This window comes from Catharus ustulatus, chromosome 9, assembly GCF_009819885.2.
Source record: "Catharus ustulatus isolate bCatUst1 chromosome 9, bCatUst1.pri.v2, whole genome shotgun sequence".
In the NCBI taxonomy this organism is placed as follows: Eukaryota; Metazoa; Chordata; class Aves; order Passeriformes; family Turdidae; genus Catharus; species Catharus ustulatus.
In genome coordinates this window covers 16,048,648-16,073,056 of record NC_046229.1, presented here as the reverse complement: position 1 = coordinate 16,073,056, position 24,409 = coordinate 16,048,648, and the positions used below count along the sequence as shown (strand labels likewise).

The following is a 24,409-nucleotide window of genomic DNA, read 5'->3' as shown; positions in this document are numbered from 1 at the left end:
AACTGTCTATTTCTAATCAAAATATTATCTCTACTAATAGCATTTAAACCATTACTCTCCCATCTAAATAGGATACTATAGTTTTATCATAAATTATACATATACTACAATCCCTGTTGCTCACAGTTTCTAAGACAAAGACGACCAAAATGATGACCAGATTTTCCCCAAGGAGTGCTGCTGCTTTGTAATTAGCTCGTTAATACTACATATCTAGGCTTTGTACATCAGATCATTTTCTCCCTCTATCTGCAGATAGAAGCCCTGCTAAGATAGATCTTTTCTTCATCATAAATTGCATGGCCAGCTCCTAGAAACTGAGCTACTTGCTGTAGCTAGGAGTCCAGGAAGATAAACATCTACTTGGGTCTCTGTGTCCCTCAGGCTTTACTGCTCAGCCAACCAGGCTGCATTGAGCACAGTTAATTCCAGCAGGGCTTCTGAGGAAATGGAAATCTGCCACATCAGCCACTTTACAAAACTGAAGCCACTGTGGAACCTTACAAAAATATTCTATTACAAACACATGACAGTGTTACATGCAGTATACCTCCACACCTGCCTTCATCCCAACCATAAATATTTACAAGCTGTGTAAGGCAGAAGGATACTTGGACTACCTACTCCCAAGAGAGAGGGAGAGAGAGGGAGAGAGAGGGAGAGAGAGGGAGAGAGAGGGAGAGAGAGGGAGAGAGAGGGAGAGAGAGGGAGAGAGAGGGAGAGAGAGGGAGAGAGAGGGAGAGAGAGGGAGAGAGAGGGAGAGAGGGGGAGAGAGAGGGAGAGAGAGGGAGAGAGAGGGAGAGAGAGGAAGAACTTAGAATCTTTGAAAAAGAGTTTGTTTCTTCTATAGGAGCATCATCCAGCTGAGACAAACCTGGCAGAGACTCAAAACTATTAATCTAGATCTAAAGAATTCACACTAAAAAAGACAGTAAGTGGATAAAAATCCATGGAAATCAAGTATTCAAATACCTGTCCGGTACAGTTCTGTGGCACCCCTGAAGAACCGGGGCAAAGCTGCCTCCAGTAACATGATAAAGTCTTCAAGCTCTTCAGTAACTCCCACAAGGAAGTATTCATTAATCAGATTGTATTTGGCTTGTTCCAAAGCCCATCTGCTTCCCACATTCCTAAAATGACAGAGAACAATTACAGCAAGTTCTGATGTCAGCCAACAATACTTGGTGCCTAGATGGAGATTACTTCACAACAGGACATTTCTATAGGAAAGGCAAGACTTATTCCAAGTTATAACTGTTCCTAACTTCATCTCCCTTTCCAGTTTCTCTCATCTCTGTTCTTACCTAAAAATGTGACTCCTCTACACATAAAAGTCTCAACAAAAATACCTGATGTGTGTGTGTATATACTTAATGCTTCAATACAAGCATTTTTTTGAGAATTTACATTGTCTCAAAATAAATAGTCTCCACTTTCACATTAGATATTAGAAATCTGACAAGAACACACTTTCCCTTTTGCACCTTCTTTCTTTCTCTGCTTCCCCACATGGCCATAGAGAAGATAGGTCTGAACAACAAGCACTGAAAGAAGAGCTCCCAGGTATTTGCTTGTGTTTGAATGAACAATACCTTTGACAAATAATTGTCCTTGACATAACTCAGAATCCTTCAAATAATCTATGGGTTTTTTTCTGCTAAAGAGTTTGTTAAAGTCTATGCTATTATTATAAAATATGTTGCATTGACAGATGGACATTATTTGCTTTTGTTTCAGTTTCTGCCAAGTAGCATTGACTACTGGATATCTGGTAAAGGTTTAAAAAGGCAAATTTATCCTGATGTCAATTATTGTGTAGTCCCCAGGAACTTTAGGAGCTTGAACTAAAGTATCTCCATTCCAAAAGAAGGATACTGTAGTCTGACATAAGAGAAAAATGTCAAGACTCTAAATCTGCAAAAATGATTTTTAAAATTGAAAACATATGTTTTCCCTCATAGCATTGCTGATACAGTATTGTAACATGCTGCTAGTTTAAAGAACTGCAAAACTGTTTCAGTAAATCCATCTTCAACAGAAAACACATTACTCAAGTACCACTGCTTCACTCTGCCCAGTCCCTCCCACTTTTATCAACTGGACTACATATTGAAATTTGTTAAAGGTTAGATTTTAGCAGAGATATACTTGATGAACAAGCTACATTTATCTCCCTACCAGCATTCTGAGCTGTGGCCACAGAAGAATGGAATTTGAAGCCAAAGTTTCTCTGGAGCACAGTCGGAACCTCCAGCTGCCACACATTCATCAAAGGTCTGGAACAAAGACAAAATTGAGCTGAGCTTTAAAATCTCATATATGTATCAAACATCTCAAACTGGTTAGTTGCTAAATGTAGTGGCGACAGAAAAACACATACATGATGTTCTAGAAAAAAAATAAATTCAAGCCTTGCTTTCACAGTGCTATTAGGATGATCTATTGTCTCAACTAAATAGTACTTGGACAGTCTTTTATGGTTACAACTAGTGAACAATTGATCTTACCTGATACACTGATATACCTCTGATATAACTTTAGCAAAGGCTATTTGTCAAAAGTAGCAAAAATAGCCAGTAAGTGTTGGTATAATCGTTTTCCCCTATAAAAGAAGTCACTAAAAATACAGCATCAAATGCCATCAGGAATTGTGTGATCCTGCAACAGCTGGATCTTTGTAACACAGAACATTGGACATTTTGTGGTTTAGATTAAACAAGGTTCTATTACATTTTAATTATGACAAATAAATGCCATTTCAGAGGCTAATTTTGTTTTAGCAATCAGAAGAACTGAAAAGAAGTTGTTCAGGGCCTAACAGAATATTCCATACAAAATTGCTCTCTATGTATACACAGATGTAGCAACAGAACTTCAACTGCAGTAACAGAGTTACAATAGGAACTCCATTAGTACTGGAAGGAATTTGTAAGTGCTTTACTGTGTCACCATAAACAAAGTATTTATGATATTTCTAATCAAGATATAAGAGCTGTATCTAGGATATATTAAAAAAATAACAGATCACATAAGCAATTTTTAGATTGCTTCTTCAGTATAATCACAAGTTTCTGTTCAAAGCAACAATGTAAAAACACATTTGTGCAATTATCTGAGGTTAAGAACAAGGACAACACAATTTGCTTCTATTTTGAGGTGAAGTTTATTAGATAAGCTGAAAAAATTACTGACACTATGCCAAAGCAGGGAGTAAACCGTGCTGCCTTGGTTCACATTGAACTCTCAGTTTAGAACAGCATGTACATGTCACGCAAAATAGATAGAAATGCAGCTTAAGCGGGAAAACAAGACATTGGTATGCTTTCCCTTGCACAGTTTTTCTAGGGAAATTCTGCACTGATCTATTGTTAAATGCATCTCTTAAATTATGAATGTTTATACTAAAAATGAACTGGCATCTGTGCAAGGAAAGATTTCTTTGCTTATACCTGCAGGTTATTTTACAGCTAATAAGTGAAAGGAAGCAAGCAGTTCTCTAAGCAAGCTGAAAAAGAACAGACTTCCTTCCACACTTCCTCTTATGCACCTACCTTGGCTACTCTATCCAGAGATTTTATTATAAGAAACATTTGCCTCTACAGACTCTGCATTTGGAGCCAAGCTATCTATGATTGGAAGCACAGGGATACAGAACACAACCTAGTTAAGAATTCTTCTATATAAATGCCATGGTATGGGCTAAGAGAGGAGAAGGGTACAAAGTGCATTGAGATTCCTTTCCACTAATAAAGGAACAAATGACTTCCACTAGAAGTAATTTCTGACGTTCCCTACTTTTCATTTGAAAAGCTTTTGATGAATCTACTGTAACATACTAGAATAAAGACACTGCAATTGGCTCAATCAATTTCTGAGCTTGCTGAATTTTGTAACTAATGTATGCAAAACTTGCATCATTTATGCTTGGACAGTTCCCCAGGGACACTTTGGAAAAACAGTACTACCTGATTTAAATGAAAGAATCCAGAAGCTTGATATAGTGAATCAATTTCACTTCAAATGAACTTGAAATGCTTACAGAACATGTTAAATTTGTGTAACAACTAAGTCCCTCAGACCTAAATAAAGTGGTATCATAGTGACAAAATGCAAAAAGCATCTTCAAAAGAAAAACATAAAATAATGCAATGCCTAGCAAGCATTATAAACAGGAATGCATTTGACCTTTTTCCCGGCAAACCAAAGCTTACAGTGCAGTCTTACCAAGCAGCAACACTAAGGCTTTTTGGCATGTTTCCCAGTGACTACCTAACCAGCTTGTTTAGATTATAATTCAAAATTAAAATAAACACTGTTAAATTTCACTCTTTTTAGTAAGTTTCATGTCCTAGAAACAGCTCAGACTTAGCAGCATGCTCAGCATTCCAAGTGACTGATCTTCAACAGGAAAGAGGAAGACAGGCTAGAAAAGATGAGATCCTATCTCTTTCTAAAAATGCCTTTATGATATCAAATCATATCACCTATTCATCTGCTTAGCCAGTTCTATAAAGACAATTTTTAAGCTTAATTTCAACTTATTCTTGAAGCTCTCCTCTTCCTGTGCTGCAGGATACCTGGACAAACTGAAATGCAGTAGCTGAAGATGGCGCTAAACCCTAAATAACAGAAGAGCAGTTAGTTGCCAACCGGAAAGAAAGGAGGAAAGGTTTGTTCCCAATATTTAAAAGGCACTATTTGGATAGGGGCAGCACACAAAATGATTACTCATGTTTATTAGTTGTTGTGGTGTTTATAGACTAAGCTGTATTTAGTGTGACTTCTGCTTATTTTTTCAATGCCTCAATGCACACAACACTACACTAAATTGTCAACATTACAGAAAAACATCATCAGGTTAAGAAAACATTGTTACTGAAACTGTATTAAGTGTTTGGCTCTATAAAGCACAAAAATTCATTACATTTTATAGGATTCCACACTGTTCTAGTTACAGTTTTGTAAACCCTACTTGTATGCTTAATATCCAGTTTTTCTTCCCAGTGTAAGAAAAATCCAACCTACATGCCTGAAAAACGTCATCCTGCAAACCATGGCAGTGGAAGTATAGATTCTTTCTGGAACAAATGCCATCCTGAAACTGTATTAGTAGTCAATGTTTGAATAGGCTGACCTGAACTTGTCTACAGCCACCTAAGACACCAGGAGGAAGTACAGAAATTTACATATCATGCTCCACAGTTTCCAAAAAGACATTGCAATTTAAAAAAAAAAAGCATTTCTAAAAAACAGAATAAATTAGGTTGCTAATTATATGAAAATAAACAATAAAACCAAAGCATCAGCAATTCTGAAAAACAGCTTTTACTGAAAAAATGTGTCTCAATCTTCTAAAAGAAGAGATGCAGCCTTCTTACATAGGAGGGTAAGTCTAATTTTCTAATTCTGGATACCTAAAAGCAATTTTAAAAAACTTTTTTTTTTTTTTAACAAGTTGCAATGTATGGTGAATTTATAAAGGTACAAAGAACTACTAATGTCATGCTCTGCTTCAGTATGGACAGGAAATGGAGAATATAACATACAAATTCACCATTATCACCAAGGCTGATTCAAGAACGATTTGGCTTTCATTAGGGCATTTAAAAAATTGTTTTCACATTAATTTTAGTAAGTGCAGCATATATTATTGGGTGTACTTTACCTTTTTATCCCCCTGTTTTCGCCTCCGTAGCCCTGGTCTGTAATCATCTCCAAAGCGCAGAAAGTAATAATAAGAAACTAGGCGTTCTATAGGATCTCTTATGACATTTATGTAAATTGGTTTCTTTTTAACACCAAATCTAAAGTAAAAGAGGAAAAAACATCTTTCAAAGGACAAATCAAAGCTTCTCATCTAATATGTAAAAACTGCCTTTATTGCTACAACTGAAACCTGTACACAGAATACAAGATACTGAGAGGAAGTTTAATGATATGAAAGTAAGTTCAATTTCAGTTTTCCTAAGATTATGATTTAGAGGGTTTATTATTAAAGTAACAAACAAAATAGACTTATTGTCACACAGATACTAAAAATGTTTACACAACCATCCTGACTCTAGAAATGCCTTAACTAGTTTAGCAGCCACATACATGTTTATAATAAGTACAAGGAAGTTTGATATTGAGTTCCTGCCCTTGTGAACTGGGCTTTGCAATGCTATGAGTGATTTTTCCTGGCAGCTCTCCAATTGTCAGAGACATTAACAGCAGGAAGACAGAGCTCAGAGCCCTTCCATTGCCTGGGTTGAATGCATACAGCTATGCTTATTAAATATAAACCCAAGATAGAGAAGTTAATATGGTTACAGATACTGTCTAAATATATTAAATTTTGCCTTAGACATTTACCCTAAGCAAATTTTGATGTACTCCAGTACAAACAGAATCCTGATGAAATGAGGTAGTAAGCTCATACAACACAGGAGAAAAATTTAAATCACCTAACCGTTTTGTGCAAATGCTGCCTTTCAGTGATCTATGTTCAATACATACAATACATTATGTATTTTTACGATACATTTCTCAGTTTTTTCTCTTCCATCTGAGACACGCTGTGGCAAATAATTATGGTATCCAAATATTAAATAGCCTATATCACCATGGAAATTGCAAGTGTGTCAAGTGCCCTGAAGTAAAGCTAGAAGCTGGGAAAAAAAGTTCTCTTCTGTTCCTCTGCGAACTGGGAAAGTGTTCTGCATCAAGAAGGCCATTCATGCCTACTAGCTTGGCTAAAACACAGCACTCACTTTTAAGATGCAGGACTATGATTTTTAAAGCGGTAAATTTCACTACCAGATACTGTGCATATGAGGAACATTAAATTGAAAAGCTGAAGAACAGAAATGCAGCAAAAGCAGCAGAAAGGAGGAAGTTAGAAAAACCCACAATTAACAAGCATTGCTTTTGCCAAAAACAAGCACTACAGACAGAGAAATTGTTAAAGACTACAGAAAGAGCAATTGATTCTCCAGTGCTGCCAGCAGAGTACCAATGAGTCAGACCGGAGCACTGAAAGGCAGAATTGCTGACATCTGTCTGCATGCCAGCTCGGACTTCCCAGAGTTTGCTGAGTAGAGGGTGTGAATGTTTCAACCATTCTGATGCAAAGTCCAGGCTTTGAACTGCACCCTCTTTAAGGTCCACTGAAGTGCATGAGACATGCACGTGTCCCCTTCCCAGACTACTGCAAATACTGAGGAAGCTCTAACAAACTACTTCCACAGCAGCAGCCTCAGCCATGAGCAGCACAGATCCGTGGGTTAAATGAAGATGTCCAAGTCCTTAGAACTGCTTGTGCTGGACTGTACAATCCCCTACATTCACAAGCGAACTACTTTCAGTTACAGTAACATAAACCTACTAGTAACGTAAGTTATTACTGTAAATTTATTAATAATGATCATGAATTGGCCATTGCATTGTCAAAGAACTTTTTTCCCCAACTATTTACCACAGAAAATAGGGAATAATAGTGGGTAAGAAATTTTAGAAGACAAAAAGAATAGGGAAAAAATTTAAACTTTTACTGTAACTTCTACAAGGATGGATTGCAATAACCTGTCCTCAATACTGGGAGTTATCAATGGAATCCAGTACTTTCAGTTTCAGCATATTTTAAGAGGTACTTCTGATATTTGACAGTGGACCTAAGTCTGATGTCCATGTATAAGGAAGCATTGACTCTTCTGAAATAGTTAACACTTCTTAACTACAAGATTGCCCATTACAAGAACATACCTCACAGCCTTAAAGGTGTGGGCCTTGCCAAGCACAACCAGCGTATTCAAGATATTATTTTAATAATGAAAACCCAAAGTATGAGAAAGCAAGCTGTTGTGGGGGGAAAAAAATAAAATAAAAAAATCACTCAGGTGACAGGATAACAAACAACAAAGACAAGGATAACACAGTCCCAGAGGGAAGATGCAGATGAAAGAAATCTGTAAAATTGCTTAGATGCTTTCTAAATTTAAAATATTTTTATGTTAGGAGTTCCAGTATCTGAAAATGTTTTCAGTTTTATGAACTAATGTATAAAATAGCATTCAGCTTGACTGCACCAGAAAGTGGTTACTCAGTTAAAGCATTTATTAAGGTTGAAGCATTTTAATTAAATTGGTAGAAAGGAAACTAATGAATTTTGATATATTTTATTTGATGAACTGATTTGTACATAACTTCTTTTGCCTGTTACTTTTTGTAAGCTTGGTGTCACTGGTCATTTTTAGCTACTCCTGTACCTTTTAGCATTTTCTGATAATGTACTTCACACTTCCCCATCTCATTCTTTGTAAAAAAAGTTTAAATTAAAAATCAGTGTACATGACAGAATGAATAATTAAAAGCAATGACTAAACAAAAGGAATTACTACATACAAAAAAGAATTTAAATAAATACTTTAATGCACAGAAACATAAAAACACTGAGGACTGGCCGCTAGCAAGAAGTAAAAGCAGCGGATTTTTGTGGACTGCACTCTCATTTGTGCAGTCAAAAGTAATGAGATGTGAAAACTCCACTTTCAAATTTAAATCATTTTTCACATGCTCCAAGTGCAATATGAAGCACTGCCTAGTAAGCATCTTAAGCAAAACTGACTTGTCAGTTCAAGGGGAGGTTGCATAAGACCGAGCTACTGAGGATCATAGCTTTAGATCCAGAAGCAAAAATAAGACAAGAAAAGAAACATATGAAAGTGAGAATAAAGATATGATCCTGAACCTTGGAAGTCAGTGGAAGGATTTTTATGGTATTTTATTTCATTTCATTCTAGAAGTAGGATTTAACTCCAGAAGAATTATTTCAGTGCTTTTTCTAGCAAGTCAAACTAGTATAAGACCAGAAAACTACTTCGAAGTACAACTTTTCATATTTTGATAAAGTGTAAAGGGATAGTAAGGTAGAGAAGAATTACATAATTTAAGAGCAGGTGGTGTTACTCTTTATATGAAGCATTTTTGACAGCAGGCATGTTAACTCTCCAAATGGGAAGCCAATCCTAAAACAGGACTGCCAGTGTTTCAGGGGAAAGCCATGATTTTCAGCAGAACAAACTTGGAATTAAGACAAGGAATACTAATCCCAGTATATAAACATTGGTGTTTTGTCTTTTTTTGTTTTTTAAATGAGACTTGGCCACATTTTATCATGCAAGCAAACGGGGAATCGGTGAAGATGACCCCCAAATCCTGCGCAGCGGGGAGGGCAGTGTGCGGGTTTTAGCGAGCTGCAGCTCCCAGGCCCGAGCGCTAGAGGGCGCTGGCAGCCCGGCCGGAGCCCGCAGGCGCCGCCACCGGAACGTACTTGGCGAAGTCCAGGTACGAGATATGGCCATGGTAAAACCCCGGCTTCATCTCCTTCCAGGAAGTCACGTTCTTCACAAATCGGACCTGTGAAAGAGGGCAATAAAAAGTGTTTCTGTGCGGCTCATTACACTTTTCCATACTCTGTGTTTCCCGGCTTTTAATCTTATACTGCATTAGATAAAGTATATTTTGAATATTACCAAAAAATTTGTGCCACCTAAAATAGACTTTTCTGCAGCACACACATGACTGATTTTAGATCATCAGAATTTAATGATCAGAAACTAAAGAAAAGCAAAATACAGCAATCAGAAGGACAGTTCAAGGAAAGCTATCACAAAAAATATCAACAAACAAATATTTACATGTTTGTCAGTCCATTTTATTTCTACTTGGAAAAGAAAGCAGAATTCTTTCAGTAGAAGTGCAAGTGCATATTTGATAGAATTGTCTGATCAGTATTCAGTCCCCCAAACAAAAGTGTACCAGATTTACATCATGTTCTTAGCCCTGTTTTACTGGGATGGTTTATTTGCTCCTCCATCCCAAAATGCAATGCACAAGTAATCAAAAATTATAAATGTATGCAATGTAAAGCAGATCTTTAGTTTGTTATTTTGAATAGTCATATTAAGCCTAACATTTCAGTGAAGCTTGCATGCTAAAGCATGAAGTAGCCCTTAAATGAGGGCTGATAGAGCAGTTACTGGCAAACTCCACAAAAATAGGAATAGTTTTACATTTCAAAGAACAAAAATAAGACACATGCCCCAAACCAGAGTGTGTGATCAAATTAAGTGGGACATGCAAATTCTGATAGAGCTTGGCTTTACTAGATGAACAGAGTATTTTAACATCAAAGCATGTAACTGAAAGTTACTCCAAAACTAGTGAATTGGATAATGAAGAGAGGATGATAAATTTGTACTGCCCGAGCTGTCTGACAAAGATAGGCCATTTCTGAGGCTGTGAATTAAAAGACTGTTCTCTGCACGTCTGCAATTCTTTTCTGTTATACAGAGACACAGACAGCCACAAAGATTTCAAGGTGAGACAGGAGAGAAAAAAGGAAAGTTTGAGGACTCAAGAAAACACACTAACATTCTATAAAGTCAAGTGGATTGAAGCATAGTATCTACTATTTATTATAACCTACCAGTTGAAGATTAAAAGGTGAGATGGGCCTGCTGCTGTTTTTTTAATTGTGCAAAACTCATGGTCTATGATTTAAGAGGTTGGTAATCTGTACTTAGGTCTTTAAACACTGGCTCTTGGACTACCAGATAACAGAAATTTATATTAATGTTGCCTGTTATTAAAAAGTAAGTTTTTCAGTGTACAAATTTCACAGTCCGTGGCATTACAAAATTTAAAGTGTATATTGCACGTGAAAATGGTGGCAAATCCAGCTGAAAAGCACTGCATAATGTTACACAATGGTGTTTCATAAACTTTTGGCTTTGTCTAGTTTTGTCCATAGCACAAACTATTAATATGGGGCTTTGAATCCAGTGGAACCACCTTTACTGCTACTGAAATAAACCACACTTCCACTGACTGCACCTTTCCAAGATTAATGACAAGATATTTTCAGTGAAGAGCCTCAGCTATAAATATTTCTTTACCTAGCAAAGATACTTCCTAAATACAAAATATATATCACCTTTGCTTCCTTCACCCATAAACACCAAAATGTCATGGTTGGTTGATACAACTCCGCAAATAAACCAGTTATGCTACTTAGGCTGTGCAGTGCAGCCCACACATTAAAGTGTACATTTATGTTTCCACAAATAAGCTTTTTGAAAACTTACACCATCTAGATTTCAGTTTCTAATACTAGACAAGGTAATGTTAAGTACAAAATCCCAAGTTTTGTTTTAGATCCCCATATCAGCATCTGGCATCAAATCTTAGATGTTACAGTAACAGTTACAAAAATCCTTTATTGCCTTTGTCTTACAGTGTTATTGTCTGTTACGGAAATAATTTTCATGAACATAGGGTGGATAGTCTAGTCTCTAACACCAGCCAGGGTAAGAGAAGCTAGGAAGGTTTTAAGAATGATGTAAATGTTGCAGGTGTGTTATAAGATGGACCTGCAACATGCTGAGCCCCTGAGAACTATCGTTTTTAACACTTATAACTAGCCTGCAAGCAAGAGATTTTTTTTTTTTCCTCCCACAGTTTGCAGCATTCCAAAAGCCAGAATTGTTCCAGGTCACAGATAGCCTAATAAGTCTGGATTCACACATTTTAGGTCAGAGATGAATATTGCTCACTGCTTCATACTGTTAAATATGATCAATTTTATCTTTCTTTTCAGGGCTTAGCAGATACTGGAGCTTTCAAGAGACCAAGCAAGCTTCTCCATCTGAGCCCAATTGAATAAAATTTGAGGTGACTTTAAAAGTTCAGATAGATGTGAATGGAATTCCTGTGAAGTTGTTTCATGGTGCTTTTATATCATCAGCTACAAAGTTGCTTCACAGCCTTCAGTAAGTGGGAAATCAGCTGAGGTTCACTGAATTAAAAGCCTGATCAAATGTACTCTAGGGGCATAAGATGTCCTGAAAGGTAAGTTAAATACATTCAGTTTCTAGGACAGGAGGAATTTCAAACAAGTCCCAGTGAGCCAAAAGGAGGAAAAACCCAGCCAGCATACCCAGTGTGAGAAAAAGCCATGTGTGCAAACTGAAGTGATGCTGTAAGTTCTTATCTCTGTCCATTAACTGCAACCATCAGTCCCCTCTTCTCTACAGCCTGACCAGACACTCTCACACGGACTCTGCACACTCAGACACACACCCAGTCACACTCACAATCACACACACACGAGTGTCTGAGTGTATCTGATGGTGTGAGTGTGCACGTGACTGTGCTTGTGTCTCCAAGTGTGTCTGAGTGAGCTCTGAATCACAGGGTCAGGAATACTGGAACCAGGCAAGCAGCACACCCTTTGGTGGCAAGCCACGAACAACCACAAGGCAAGGCAAGCTCAAGGCAAAGACAGTTGAGAAAAGCAGTTTTGTGAGATGGTGGAAAGATAGAGTTCACCACTTCAGCCAGAGTACAGCCAGGATACCTGCCTTGCACTAACAGTTCTTTCTCAGAAGATACAATTGGCACACACATAGCACTCATACTCACTAGACCATCTAACTCCAAAAGAAAAATTCTTTTGGAATGAGAGTACTTGCACTTCTAACAGAGTTGCTGCAGCCTTTACACTTATTCCACTTCTGACAGCCTCTGAAACCTGCACTAGCAGAGGAAATAAGCACCACTAAAGCCATTATGACTGCTCTGTCCTCTGATAGACCAACTGTTTTAGAATCCACTTGGAAGCAAGATGTTGCTCTTTTGAGAAAAATTGAGAGAGAAACTGAAGAAGAAAAAAGGCCTAGAAACAGAAAACAGCAAGCTGAGAGATTGAAACACTGGACAACCATAGCATTCGTAACAGTATAGAGAATGTTGTCACAGCCACTTTTTAAATAATGTATCAAGAACACATGCTGTAATGCAGAATAGAAATTAATTTTAGATGTTTTAGGTAACACCTGCATCATGTAACAAAACCAATAAAGTTTGTGTGGCTGGTATGCTATCCTGATAGCTGTAACACAGGCATTCCTGTATGGACAGCGTGTCACTGCTGAAACATGCAAGCAGCAAATACAACTCAACCAAACAAGTACTCTGACTTCATTAAGAAAAGCAGGTGTTTCTGCTACAGATCACACAGGTCAGTAATGTAATAGGGGCAACATGGCACCCAGCTTGCTGCAAAGAGAAGGCCCAACCTGGGGAAAAACGGGCAGCTCCCAGGATCCTGCTGACAGAGATGCTGCAAAGGAAAAGAGGGCTGCTGGGACAAGTTACACCTGAAACTAAAATGGGTGTTAGGAACTCTTATTGGATTATCTCAAAACAGATACAGACTATATTTGGAGAGGATTTTAAATATCATTCTTTTCATACTGCATTCAAGAAGTAAAGGTTTCACATATGGGCAGAGAACTTAAAATCTGTTACAGAATTACAGTAGTCTGGAGAAAGTACAGCAGAAAAACTGAACAAAAGAATGCTCACTGATTTACAAACTTCTGCCAGGCCCAAAGCAATCTTCACCTTGCTTAGGGAGATTAGCTTTAACAAACAGTATCAGTAAAGAATAGTTTTGTGTCTCTATGATATGTTTATGTATTTTACTACTGGAACATATAGACATAATGCACCCAAATGAGCTATACTGGTGAAGATGGCATAGGAATATGTCGTGCTAATCCCAGCCCACACAGAGTAAACATCAGCTACCACTCAGCACCCCTGCTATCTCTAGAATTATGCACTATTACTTACAATGGCAAGCTGTTATCTCCATGTATTAAAGATGAAAAATCATTTCTGCCTCTTTGAACAACTGTGCGATATATGAAGTTCTTCATTGTCAGCATCTCCCAGTTAATGGCCACCAAAGAAGAACCGTATCAAGTGTCTAATTAAACAACATCATTTACCACCTTGGACAAGAGCATAGTATCAAAGGTAGGACTGACAGTAGTGTGCACATGCTCAGCACAGATTTTCACTTTTTAAATAGGTTATAATTACAGGGAAGATGAAAAGTTTCTCTTCTATAAAACTAGACCAGCAAAGAACAAATTTTATTTGAATTAAGTTCAATTAGAAGTAGAAATTTAAGGTAGTCTGTGTTTAATTTACACCTGTTCAATGACTAGCTCTCCTACCCTTCAGGACAGACCTCCATTTCAAGACACACCTTGACAAACAGAATTTAGTGGGAAGGGCAGCACTAGGTATAACTGACTTGAGCACGATTTTTAATTAACAGATATAGGCTTATTAAATCTTTTGAAATATCACTCTGCTCTTAGTGCACAAGTCTTTAGTACTTGTTCTGCACAGTGGACAGGACCACAGTGATGGCTACCAGACTTTATAACTGAAATAATGGTGTATGACAGTGTCACCTTCCTATGTAGGAAACAATTCTACAGGAGGAAATACTCAACAGTAACACAACCCCACTATCCTGAAACAGATTCACCCAAGTCCATAATTTCCTCTGCACAGAGATCCACACCTCAATCTTTCCCCCACATACAGAAGCAGAGGGCCTTGAGCATCTGCTTCCCCTGCCCCAGTCCAGCTGGCTGAGCTGCTTCAGCCCACAGACAGGCACTTAGAGGAGCTGGAAGGCTCAGTGCTGACATGCTGCAATGCAGAGCAGCTCCTGCCTCTGCTGCATATCAACTTAAGTGATCAGCACACAACCGGCAGCAGAGAGTCCAGAAACATTCATTTTACAGGCAGGCATGATGACAGTGATGGTTCAGATCTCTAACCTGGATTCTCTGCAAGTGTTTCATGATAGCCACAGAAATATTAAAGAAAATAAACCAATAAACCTACTTCCTCACCCCAGTCTTACAAAAACACAGCACTGAAACCTCATCTTTTTAAAACAGTTTTTTTAAAATACAGTAGCCATGACCACTTCTACTCTGGTACTACAGTGTTTTTAGCGAGAACTTTTAATGGAAGCAAAGTGACCCATCCTTTGCAGTGCAAGCTATTTACAAGCACTTTTCTGCATGTTTTTTATCACCTGTGAGACCTGACCAGCCCCAACACCAAAGACACAAGTCTAGCCCTGACAGCATGGCACAGTGCCTGCACTACTCACAGAGCAAATTGCCTAAGACTGCATTCACTGCAGATGGAGATGACAGGCAAGTTGTATTACACAGCCAAAACAGTTATAGCAACAAAGGTCATTTCTACCCCCAGTCATGCCCCTTTTCAGCTTTGTTTTTGTCCAATAAACAGACACTTACCACCTCCAGTAGGCCTAGCAAAAACTCAAACCTGTTAAGAAATAATATTAATTCTCTACAAAGAAAATATGAAAACATTAGATTTCAATTGTATTTGAAAATGTGACAAAAAAGCCAAATACATCAGATCACCCAAATCTGCAATAGCACATTTTTTCCTGCGCTCTTCCCTTGTTTCCTAAGGCATCCCAAATTCAGCAGCTTACCTGATCTTGCAGAGACATAACAGGATTATTTTTGGTTGTATTGATATGTAGAACATGGTATTTGTTCTTTGCACAGAGATCATAGGCAATATTTGTGAAGGATGTGCTGGCAGTCTTGGGTACTCTGTTGTAAATAATCACCACATCATCTTCTTCATCCAGTGTCACATCTTGTCGGGGACCATCTACAGTATGACGCTGCTCTATTTCTCTGACTTCATGCCTTGCAATAGCCCTTTCTGTTAAGGAAGAAAAACAAAATCTCAATGTGTCACCAATTCTGAAGTTCCAACCTTAGAACACAATCTGGTGAAAAGCGGTAACTCCTTGGCAATAAACAAAACACTTGCTGTACTATGTATTTCTGACATACCTAAACAAAACTTCATCAATAAAAAAAGAAAGACAGTCCAACACAGAACACAGAAAGCCAGAAAACAATATACTTAGAGAACACAGACCATACTCTGTGACTCACACTGATGTCAGTGTTTTTAGAATCATCATCTCTAAAGCAAAGTCTACAATGCATTACGAAAATGGCGACATCCTTGAAATATCCCACATAATTTCTACAATACTCTAGTTAAAAACTATAATAGAAGAAATAAACAATTTGAAAAATATGAGCCTTCCAGAAATAGCAGAAATACTAACACCTGAGACCATAGCCAAATGACTGTGCAGAAGCACTGTCATTCGGACGAAACCATTGGCTATTTATTTCAATTGATACAAACCCCAAGAGTAAAGCATTATAGTAAATGGGGTTGCAAAAATTCAATTAGCTTTATTAATTTGAAGTTTGACAAGAATAGAAGTAAGAGGTGCTTACAAAACAGGTAACATTAAGGTGAGTGATCTCTGAATACTGAAATACATCAAATACATAAAAAAGAAACATGGAAAAGGCAGGCTATGAACAACATTTTAGCAGAGTATTTTGCAAATAATCCACCTTTCCTTTTATAGAAAGGGCAATACTCAGAGTAATCAAACACTGCTTCAAGTGCTAAAAGCTTGTGTGGAAAATAAAGCTCACGGTATTACACAGTTTTTGCTTTCTTTATGCAGTGGAAGATCAAACACCACGTGCTGACTGGGACTCAGGTTTTTTTCTGTTCCACATAAGTATGTATTCTAATACAATTTGTAACACAGATGTCAAAGCACTTTCTCATTCATTTATGGTGAATCTGCCTTTAATAGTGTATTCTAAGAAATCTGCATTTGTCAACAGTGTAAGCTGAAGTTATCACAAGAGTAACCTGTAATTCTCTGTATTATGTTCTTTTACAGGGCAGTTCTTTACGGATGCTTTTAACCACAGCAGTAGCTCTTGACCTTTACTTCCCTTGATTCTTTAGCCCAGCTCCTTCTATTCTCTTCCACCAAATCTCTTTAATTATACCATAAAATCACTTTTAAAGCAGAATCATCAAGCTGTGAATAGCCTACCCTGTAATTCTACGTAAATTGTCTTAAACCACAAACTTCCATCTGTCTGAAATGCTTCAAAGCTTAAACTCACTCACTCTCTCATATGCTCGTATCTCACACCCCATAACTAAGTTACCTCAGTATGAAAATGTTTGTAGGAAATGCTTATTGAGTATATCTCAATTTTCCACATGACATCTGTTGCTCCCCACTGCATCAGTCACAGTTTTTGCTCCTTCCCTTCTCATTTGCTACCTCTCCCATCAATGCTGGCAAACATCCCATTTTGGAAAGAGAGGAGGTAACAGACTCAGGTTTCATCTCTCTGAAGATGGCTACAACAAAATGGGGCTGGCAACTCTCCCCTTCCTGCCAGTAACAGATTAGAGGAAGCATTTGGTAGGGAACATAGTTAACCATGTGGCTGCCCAAGGCTACATGGATACTGAATACCACCTAGAGAGGCTGAAATGAAACCAATTTAATTGGTATTTTCTACACCACAGTAGTAGATCTAAGCTAGATTTGAATCATAGCTGCACAGAACCCCAGGGGTGATAAAGCTGGCTGGCACAGAGCTTCCTCTTTTACATGGAAGAAAGAAACATTTGTGAGGAAGAGACATGATTTGCAAGAGGACTGATGAGAAGTAGTCCTCTAAAGAGGAATTTTAAACCTTGATGATTCAAGAATTAGTGTGATAAGGGCACTTTAAAGACCATGCTTAAGACATAAAAGCTGTATGATTGGATGCAATTAGCAGGAAGGCTATTGCATCCAACCACCTTCAGCTTCCCATGGCGAGGGGGAAAGCGAGAACTCGGGTAAGGAGCAGAACCTTCACAAGCTTGACATATACAGACAGTCCTATTATGAAAAAAAAGGCTTTAAATTTAAAACTAAAATAAATACTGATCTTTGAGATGAAGAACTGAAATCACCTTTTTGAAATAACTGCAATAGTTAAAAAAACAACAGCTGAAGCAGAGTGAAGGATATAAACTGCTAAAGTACAAGGGAAGGTGAAGTGAGAAGCAGAGAAGCATGGGGAAGTGTCTAACCTGGCCAGCCATCCAAGAGCCTATTTCATTCTGGTCTATGAGTAATACAGTAACAAAAATTGTAAGTTTTGTAAAAGTGCACATTTTTTCCCACTCACAAATAGTTGGCAGTTTTACCTGTGAAGTCAAGAAGCTCTTCTGATACTTACTGAAAAGTCAGTTTAACTCTTAAAATTATGGATATCCATTTCATTTATTGATAAGGTTAGTTAGTTTATTATTTAGGGAGGGGGAAGAGGTCCAGTAATGGTAACATGCAACTGAGAACAGTTTTTGGGATACCTGTGTAACTGAAAGTTAGACAATTTGAGGAGTTAATAGGCATTTGATTAACTATTTCATCTACTCTTCCATAAAATTTAAATAGTCTTGGAAGTAGAAGCCCTGTAACAGTTGAAAAATAGTTTATACTTATGTTTTTAGAAATATGGTAGAAAATGCAACGTATGCTCTAAAGACATTTTACATGTGGAAGACAGGGAAGAGTATTTACTAAATATATCATGTTTACCAAAAACTCTCCTTAGGTGACAGCCCTGCAAATATAACTTTGATTACAAGAACTTGTCTACGTAAGGTTAGACTGATTTCACCGAAAACCATTTTTAAAAAAATCAGGATGGGTGATTTCCTTCCTCTCAGAGATCCAGTGATCTCTGAACAAATGTCCTACAGTCTCATTGCTTTCACCACATTCTATTTAAACTTTGTGTTGTAGGAAAAACACCTATTCAAAATTATTAAGAACCAAATGTTTAAACAGGTTTAAGATCATACACTCTAAATTTCACATTACATAATTACACCCACTTAAAAAGATAAGCAGCATTTAAATAAGTGATACCTTTGAATACAAGACAGGTTTTCATAAAAATATAGTACAGGATAATTTTAAGGCATAAGATATTCTGTCTCACTTTATTATTGCTTGTTTAATTTCACTGCAATACACAATATAATTGCTATATCCTTGGGATTAACTGTTCTGCCATCTGCAGTTGTCCTGCAAGCAAACTTTCACCAACTGTAAGGACAGTCTGCACACAGGCAGAACCAATACGATCAGTGTAATAACAGTTGCTGAACTGATTATTTACCAGGAGCTGAATTACTTACAGAAAGCCCTTAGCTGGTTGAAGAAGCTACTATGTAAACAGTAGAACAAGTTTGTTTTCTCACCTATTTGTCAACATGTTCTTCTAAATCTGCCTTCATCCTATTTCTGTAACTCAGGCTCTTGGCATGACTTACATTACTTGAGCCATCCTCTTGTAGCAATAAACCACAAAATATCATAGCTAGCAACAAATTGGTTTGCCAGTCACATGCTACCACAACCCAATGGGCAAGTTATGTCTTCTTCAGAAGCACTAATAGCAACATTCCATCCATATACCATCACTTCACGATCACAGCCCTTTCAAATCAAAGCAGTTTCTCAATAAGCTCAAAAGTTATCAACAAGAAACACTTGGAGAGGAATGGACAGGCCAAGGATCTCAACTAATAAAACCACCAGTGAAAATGCAGTGCACCCATACATACTTCTAAAAATATTTGAAAACCCAGCTGAACCATAATTACAGAAACAAATCACCCAAACGAAAAATATTTAAATAATTATAGAACCAAATGACTTGGATCATAAGCAGTTATGAGTCTACATTCCTTGCACATTCAAACAGATGAATGGCTTAGGTAAAACAAGCTTATTAGCATTTACTTCAAATCCAAGTGTTAACTGCATAACTGCATACAAAATCTTCCCAAAGAAAATAGCGTGTCATGGATTTTAACAACTTAAAGATTAACAAAACCAAACATTTCAAATTCCTCACATTTTTCACAGAAGCATAAGAACCTACTGGGATTCCTGAACAAAGAAATCTATCAAAATCAGAAATTCTTCTTTTCCCTCTAACTTAGCACTTGCCACTTAAAAAAAGACACATTTAGAGCCTTGCTGGCTGTCAAAGTCAAGTTCAAATACTGGGAAAACAATTCAGAGCATACTGCTCTACTTTCCTAACTATGTTCTTTGTCCTCTACATCTATTTTCCTTCTGTACGTATCTACAGATATTATTTACACTCTCTCTTCAATATGTTTTACGTGCCTGTCATGCTTCATTGTGAAAGCTCCCACTCAGATGAGGAAAGACTCAGTTTTAAAATAAATTTTAGCTCAGCAGCCTTCAAGTGTTGCCCAACAGAAGAAAAAGACGTGGATTCAAACTTCAGTCACGCTGGCTCTGTGTGAAGGAACTGGAGAGCTAGTCTCAATAGCAGCACCCCTGAGCAAACTGCTGCTCTGTATCTGCGCTGCTGGATGCCCCATTAAACCAATAAGCAGGTTTCTTCGAGCTGGGAACAGCACGGAAGCCAGCTGACTTGGTGTCTCAGCTTTCTTTCCACTCTGCTCCCAGGCCAATTCGGCAAGCAGCTGGTAGCCTGAGGCACTGAGCAGCTCTCAGGCTGTTTCCCTGCCCAAAAGCTTGGCCTAAATACCAACCAGGACTGCAAACCTACTCGCTATGGACTCCATTCTCCTCCGATGAAGAATGAAAACTGAGCACCACCTTAAACCTGAATCATAATTCTGTAGCAAAGTTAATGTTCTGAATCATTTTCAACACCCACCACATACTCACAGCCTTCATCTGTCACTGAAATGTGGCCTCCTCTGGGAGCTGTTTAGCAGCACACAACTGATAAACCAGAGTGAAGCTGTATTTAGATACCAATACTTCAGGGATGGAGAGGAGAAAGAATAAATGGTACTATGACAATTTATGGCCATGGAGGACTTGTGTCACTATACCAAATTAAACCTGAAGGAAAAATACAGACTGAACTAATAAAAAGTGCTTAAAAGTTAAATTTGTGCAAGGTATCAGTATTAACATACCAACTTCTTCAAAGACCTTTATAAATAACATCTCTGCTCTAGTTTTGAGTCCTACTAAGAGCAGAACTACCATGGTTTCTCCAGAAATTTCATTAAAGACCAACATGTATTTGTGGGCAAAAATAATAAGACTTCTAAGAAACAAAACTGGAATTTAATTTTTTTCAGCCACACTCAGCAAGAGCACTGTTACAAGCAGCAGCCCACTGCCCTTAGACAGAGGGCAGAAAGATGGTCCTATTGCCTTCCCAGCCCCTCACATGCACTACCAGCAATCACTTCACAGCTCCAGAAATTTTGGTTAACAACGACACTGCTCAGGGAGTGACACCGGTGGAAAGCACTGCTGCTGCCTTATGCAGTAGCCATAACTTATTCTGTTTGAGAGCAACTTGGACCTTTTGCTTTCTTCTTTTCTTACATATTTATTTGCATAGTTCAGAACAACTTCCCTAATTAAAAACATCTTAACCCTTAAGGTATTTTAATAATTTGCATTTTAGATTTAAAAAAACTGTTGAAGTCATTTACAAGTCTAGATGTCTGAATCAGCCTGTGAAATACCTGCTAAAACCTTTAATTTAACATTTCCCTTTAAAAAGTCTTCAAATTCAGGACAGCCTTAGCACATATGTGCTATGAAGCCAGTTCTGACCTATAGCAAGCAAAGATCACATGCAAAGCACAAACCAGGATGGAAACAGAGTACAAAGCTTAAAACAGTACCAGAAAAGTAATTCATAGTTTTCTTTCAGTCAGGTCAAAAACCCATGTTTTCTTTCCCTTCTAGGAATTGTTGCCTTAGCAGCAAGAAATTCTGTTGACTAACTTAAGAAATTTTATCCCAGCTTGTTTATTTTCCAGTAATGCATGAAAAGAAATAGGTATAAAAGGTATTTTGTAATGAACCCCAGTAGTTTAGCTGACCAAGTTGAAGTCACTAATATCGCCGAAGAATTTTCCTTCAAAGTGGTTAATGCACTTTAAGAACGTATGGAAAAGACTGTTCTGCACTTCAGAACTGTCCAGACAGAAGAGAATTGTTTTCAAACTCCAAAGTTTAAACTCCAACAAATGCTTACTGAAACTAGTTAAGTTCAGAAATCCCAGCACAGACAACCAAGCAGGCACTGAGATAGTTAACTGGAATCTAATGCAGCAGCTGCCTGAAAATTAGAAGTAACAATTCTGAAAAGCTTTCCACAGTTCCATTGGCATTTGATATCTGTCACTTTATTTCAAGACAGCATTTTTGCCAGGACTTTATTTTGAACATGTAAGTAGAAGCATACTGATTAGTGCATAATACTGTTAAAGGCTTTGATTTTAAACTAAAAGACAAAAGGTTTACCCTTTACAATGAAATCACTATCCTGCATGTACAGTAATTTCACGAATACAAGCCGCACCAATTTGACCAAAATTTTGGTGGAAACCCGGAAGTGCGGCTAATATTCCGGGGCGGCTAATCTATTAACAAAATTCTAAAAGCTGCCAACACGGAAGTGAGAGCCCGCGGCAGCCCCAAGCCAAGCTGGAGCCCGGCCGGCCCCGGCAGAGGTGGGAAAGCCTGGTAGAGGCGGGGCCAGCAGTGTGGGGGCGGGCGGCAGAGCCTGAGCCAGCAGGGCGGGGGAGCCCGGGAGAACTGGGGCTAGCAGTGCAGGGGAGCATGGCAGAAGCAGGAAGGCCGGCGGGTGGGGCTGCCTGGCAGCGGGGGAAGCCCAGCATAATCGGGGCCAGCAGCGTGGGGGAGCCCGGCGGTGCGGGGGCCTGCAGTGCCGGCCAGGGCGAGGAAACGCGGCGGCGGTGCAGACGGGAGGGGGCGGCCGGCGAGCGTGGTGGCGGCGGCGGCAGCCCTGCCGGCGGGGCGAGCGAAAGCGGCGCTCGCGAAAGCGCCGCCCGGCGAGCGAAAGCGCCGCCGCGAGCCGCGAACCGCGAGCCGCGAAAGCGCCGCCGCGAGCCGCGAGCCGCGAAAGCGCCGCCGCGAGCCGCGAGCCGCGAAAGCGCCGCCGCGAGCCGCGAGCGCGCCGCCGCGAGCCGCGAAAGCGCCGCCGCGAGCCGCGAGCCGCGAAAGCGCCGCCGCGAGCCGCGAGCCGCGAGCCGCGAAAGCGCCGCCGCGAGCCGCGAGCCGCGAAAGCGCCGCGGGGCGGGCGCAGCGCGGGGCGAGCGAAAGCGGCAGCGGGGCGGGCGGCGAGCCCGGCGGCGGCAGCCCTGCCAGCCGGGCGAGCGAACGCGGCAGCGGGGCGGTGCTGACGGGAGAGGGGGGCCAGCGAGCCCGGCGGCGGCGGCAGCACCACCCGGCCAGCCCCGCCGAGCCGTGGCGCTGAGCTGGGCCACCCGGCCCCGTCGGCAACCATGAGCGGGCCGAGCCTGCCTGGCCCCGCCCCGAGCCAGTAAAGCCCGCTATGCCGCGATCCTCTTACTAATTGGCCAATTTGTGAAAGCTGCGCACGGATTCTCGCGACGAACGAAAGTGCGGCTAATATTCGGGGTGCGGCTTATCTATTGACAAAGACAGCAACATTGTCGAGGCACCGGGGGTGCGGCTTATAATCCGTGCGGCTTGTATTCGTGAAACTACTGTACATTCAATCTTGTTTTGAACATCAGAGCCTGAATTTCTCATTTTTCTGCAAAATTTTATTAAATAAGAGAAATTAGGGTCTGACCAAGTACTCGTTTTTTTTTTCTTAATATTACAGCCTTATCTATTTTTCTTCCAGCATTTCACTGCACAAAATATCTTAGAGACTATTTTGGGGCTCTTTTAGGATTTAAGACCAGGCATACCATGCATGTACTATTAAGTCAACAATTGTCTCTCAGCAATATGTAGGACAGGTAAGGGCCTACATCTCAAATTGCCCCAAGAAGGGCAAAACTATACAAAATCCCATGGGAATTTAGATGAATTGCATATATAAATCAAAGTTTAGGTACCCAACAAGCATGCTTATTCCCAGAAATAATGTGGCTTACAGCAAATACTTTGGTAAAACAGCATCCAATAAAACAGAAAAAAATAGAATTCCACCAAATATGAAATTTTCAAAAATTTTTAAATGCTTTAAAACAAAAGACACAACTTAAAAAACACCTGCAGCTCTAATTCAGCATCACTGCTATGACTCCTGAACACTGAACATAATGCTAACTATAAAGTTAGGTAAAAATCTACAGAAGCAAATAGGTACCATGATGTAGGAGTTTATTTAAAAATAAGTATATGTCAAGCAGCTCCATAAGCTTTCCAACTTCAGACTTATCTGCTTTGCTTGACCCAAGTGTTGCATTCAAGCTGATGAATTAGCATGAGAACAAACACAACAGTCACCATTCATCTTTGTTTTCTCCCAGTCACTTGCAATTTATTGTTTTGTTAGGACAAGTAAACAGATAGCTGTAAAGAGAAGGATGTAATCACACAAGGAAAAGGTTTGTGGCTTTTCAGAACGCCAAAACTGTCAGTAAACTGTTATGAAGTACTGTGACTATGATAAGAACAAAGAAAAATAAGTTGCAAACCAGGAATTTATTCTCTAAATAATAAACCTCAGCTGAGTATATTAACAGCAGGGTTTGCTCTTATTTATAGTGCCTTAACATCTTAATGCAGGTC

At 39.2% G+C, this 24,409-nt stretch overlaps 1 protein-coding gene across 1 annotated transcript in view; it reads right to left on the bottom strand.

The window, feature by feature from the left end:
- HS2ST1 (heparan sulfate 2-O-sulfotransferase 1) overlaps nucleotides 1-24,409 on the bottom strand; it is an 80,634-nt gene that overhangs the window by 5,299 nt on the left and 50,926 nt on the right. Inside the window, exons 2-6 of the mRNA XM_033067453.1 lie at nucleotides 15,383-15,621; nucleotides 9,311-9,396; nucleotides 5,666-5,804; nucleotides 2,179-2,276; nucleotides 973-1,130 (exon numbers count right to left, since the gene is read on the bottom strand). Of these exons, the coding sequence (XP_032923344.1) occupies nucleotides 973-1,130; nucleotides 2,179-2,276; nucleotides 5,666-5,804; nucleotides 9,311-9,396; nucleotides 15,383-15,621 (720 nt within the window). The remainder of the gene's footprint in view (nucleotides 1-972; nucleotides 1,131-2,178; nucleotides 2,277-5,665; nucleotides 5,805-9,310; nucleotides 9,397-15,382; nucleotides 15,622-24,409) is intronic.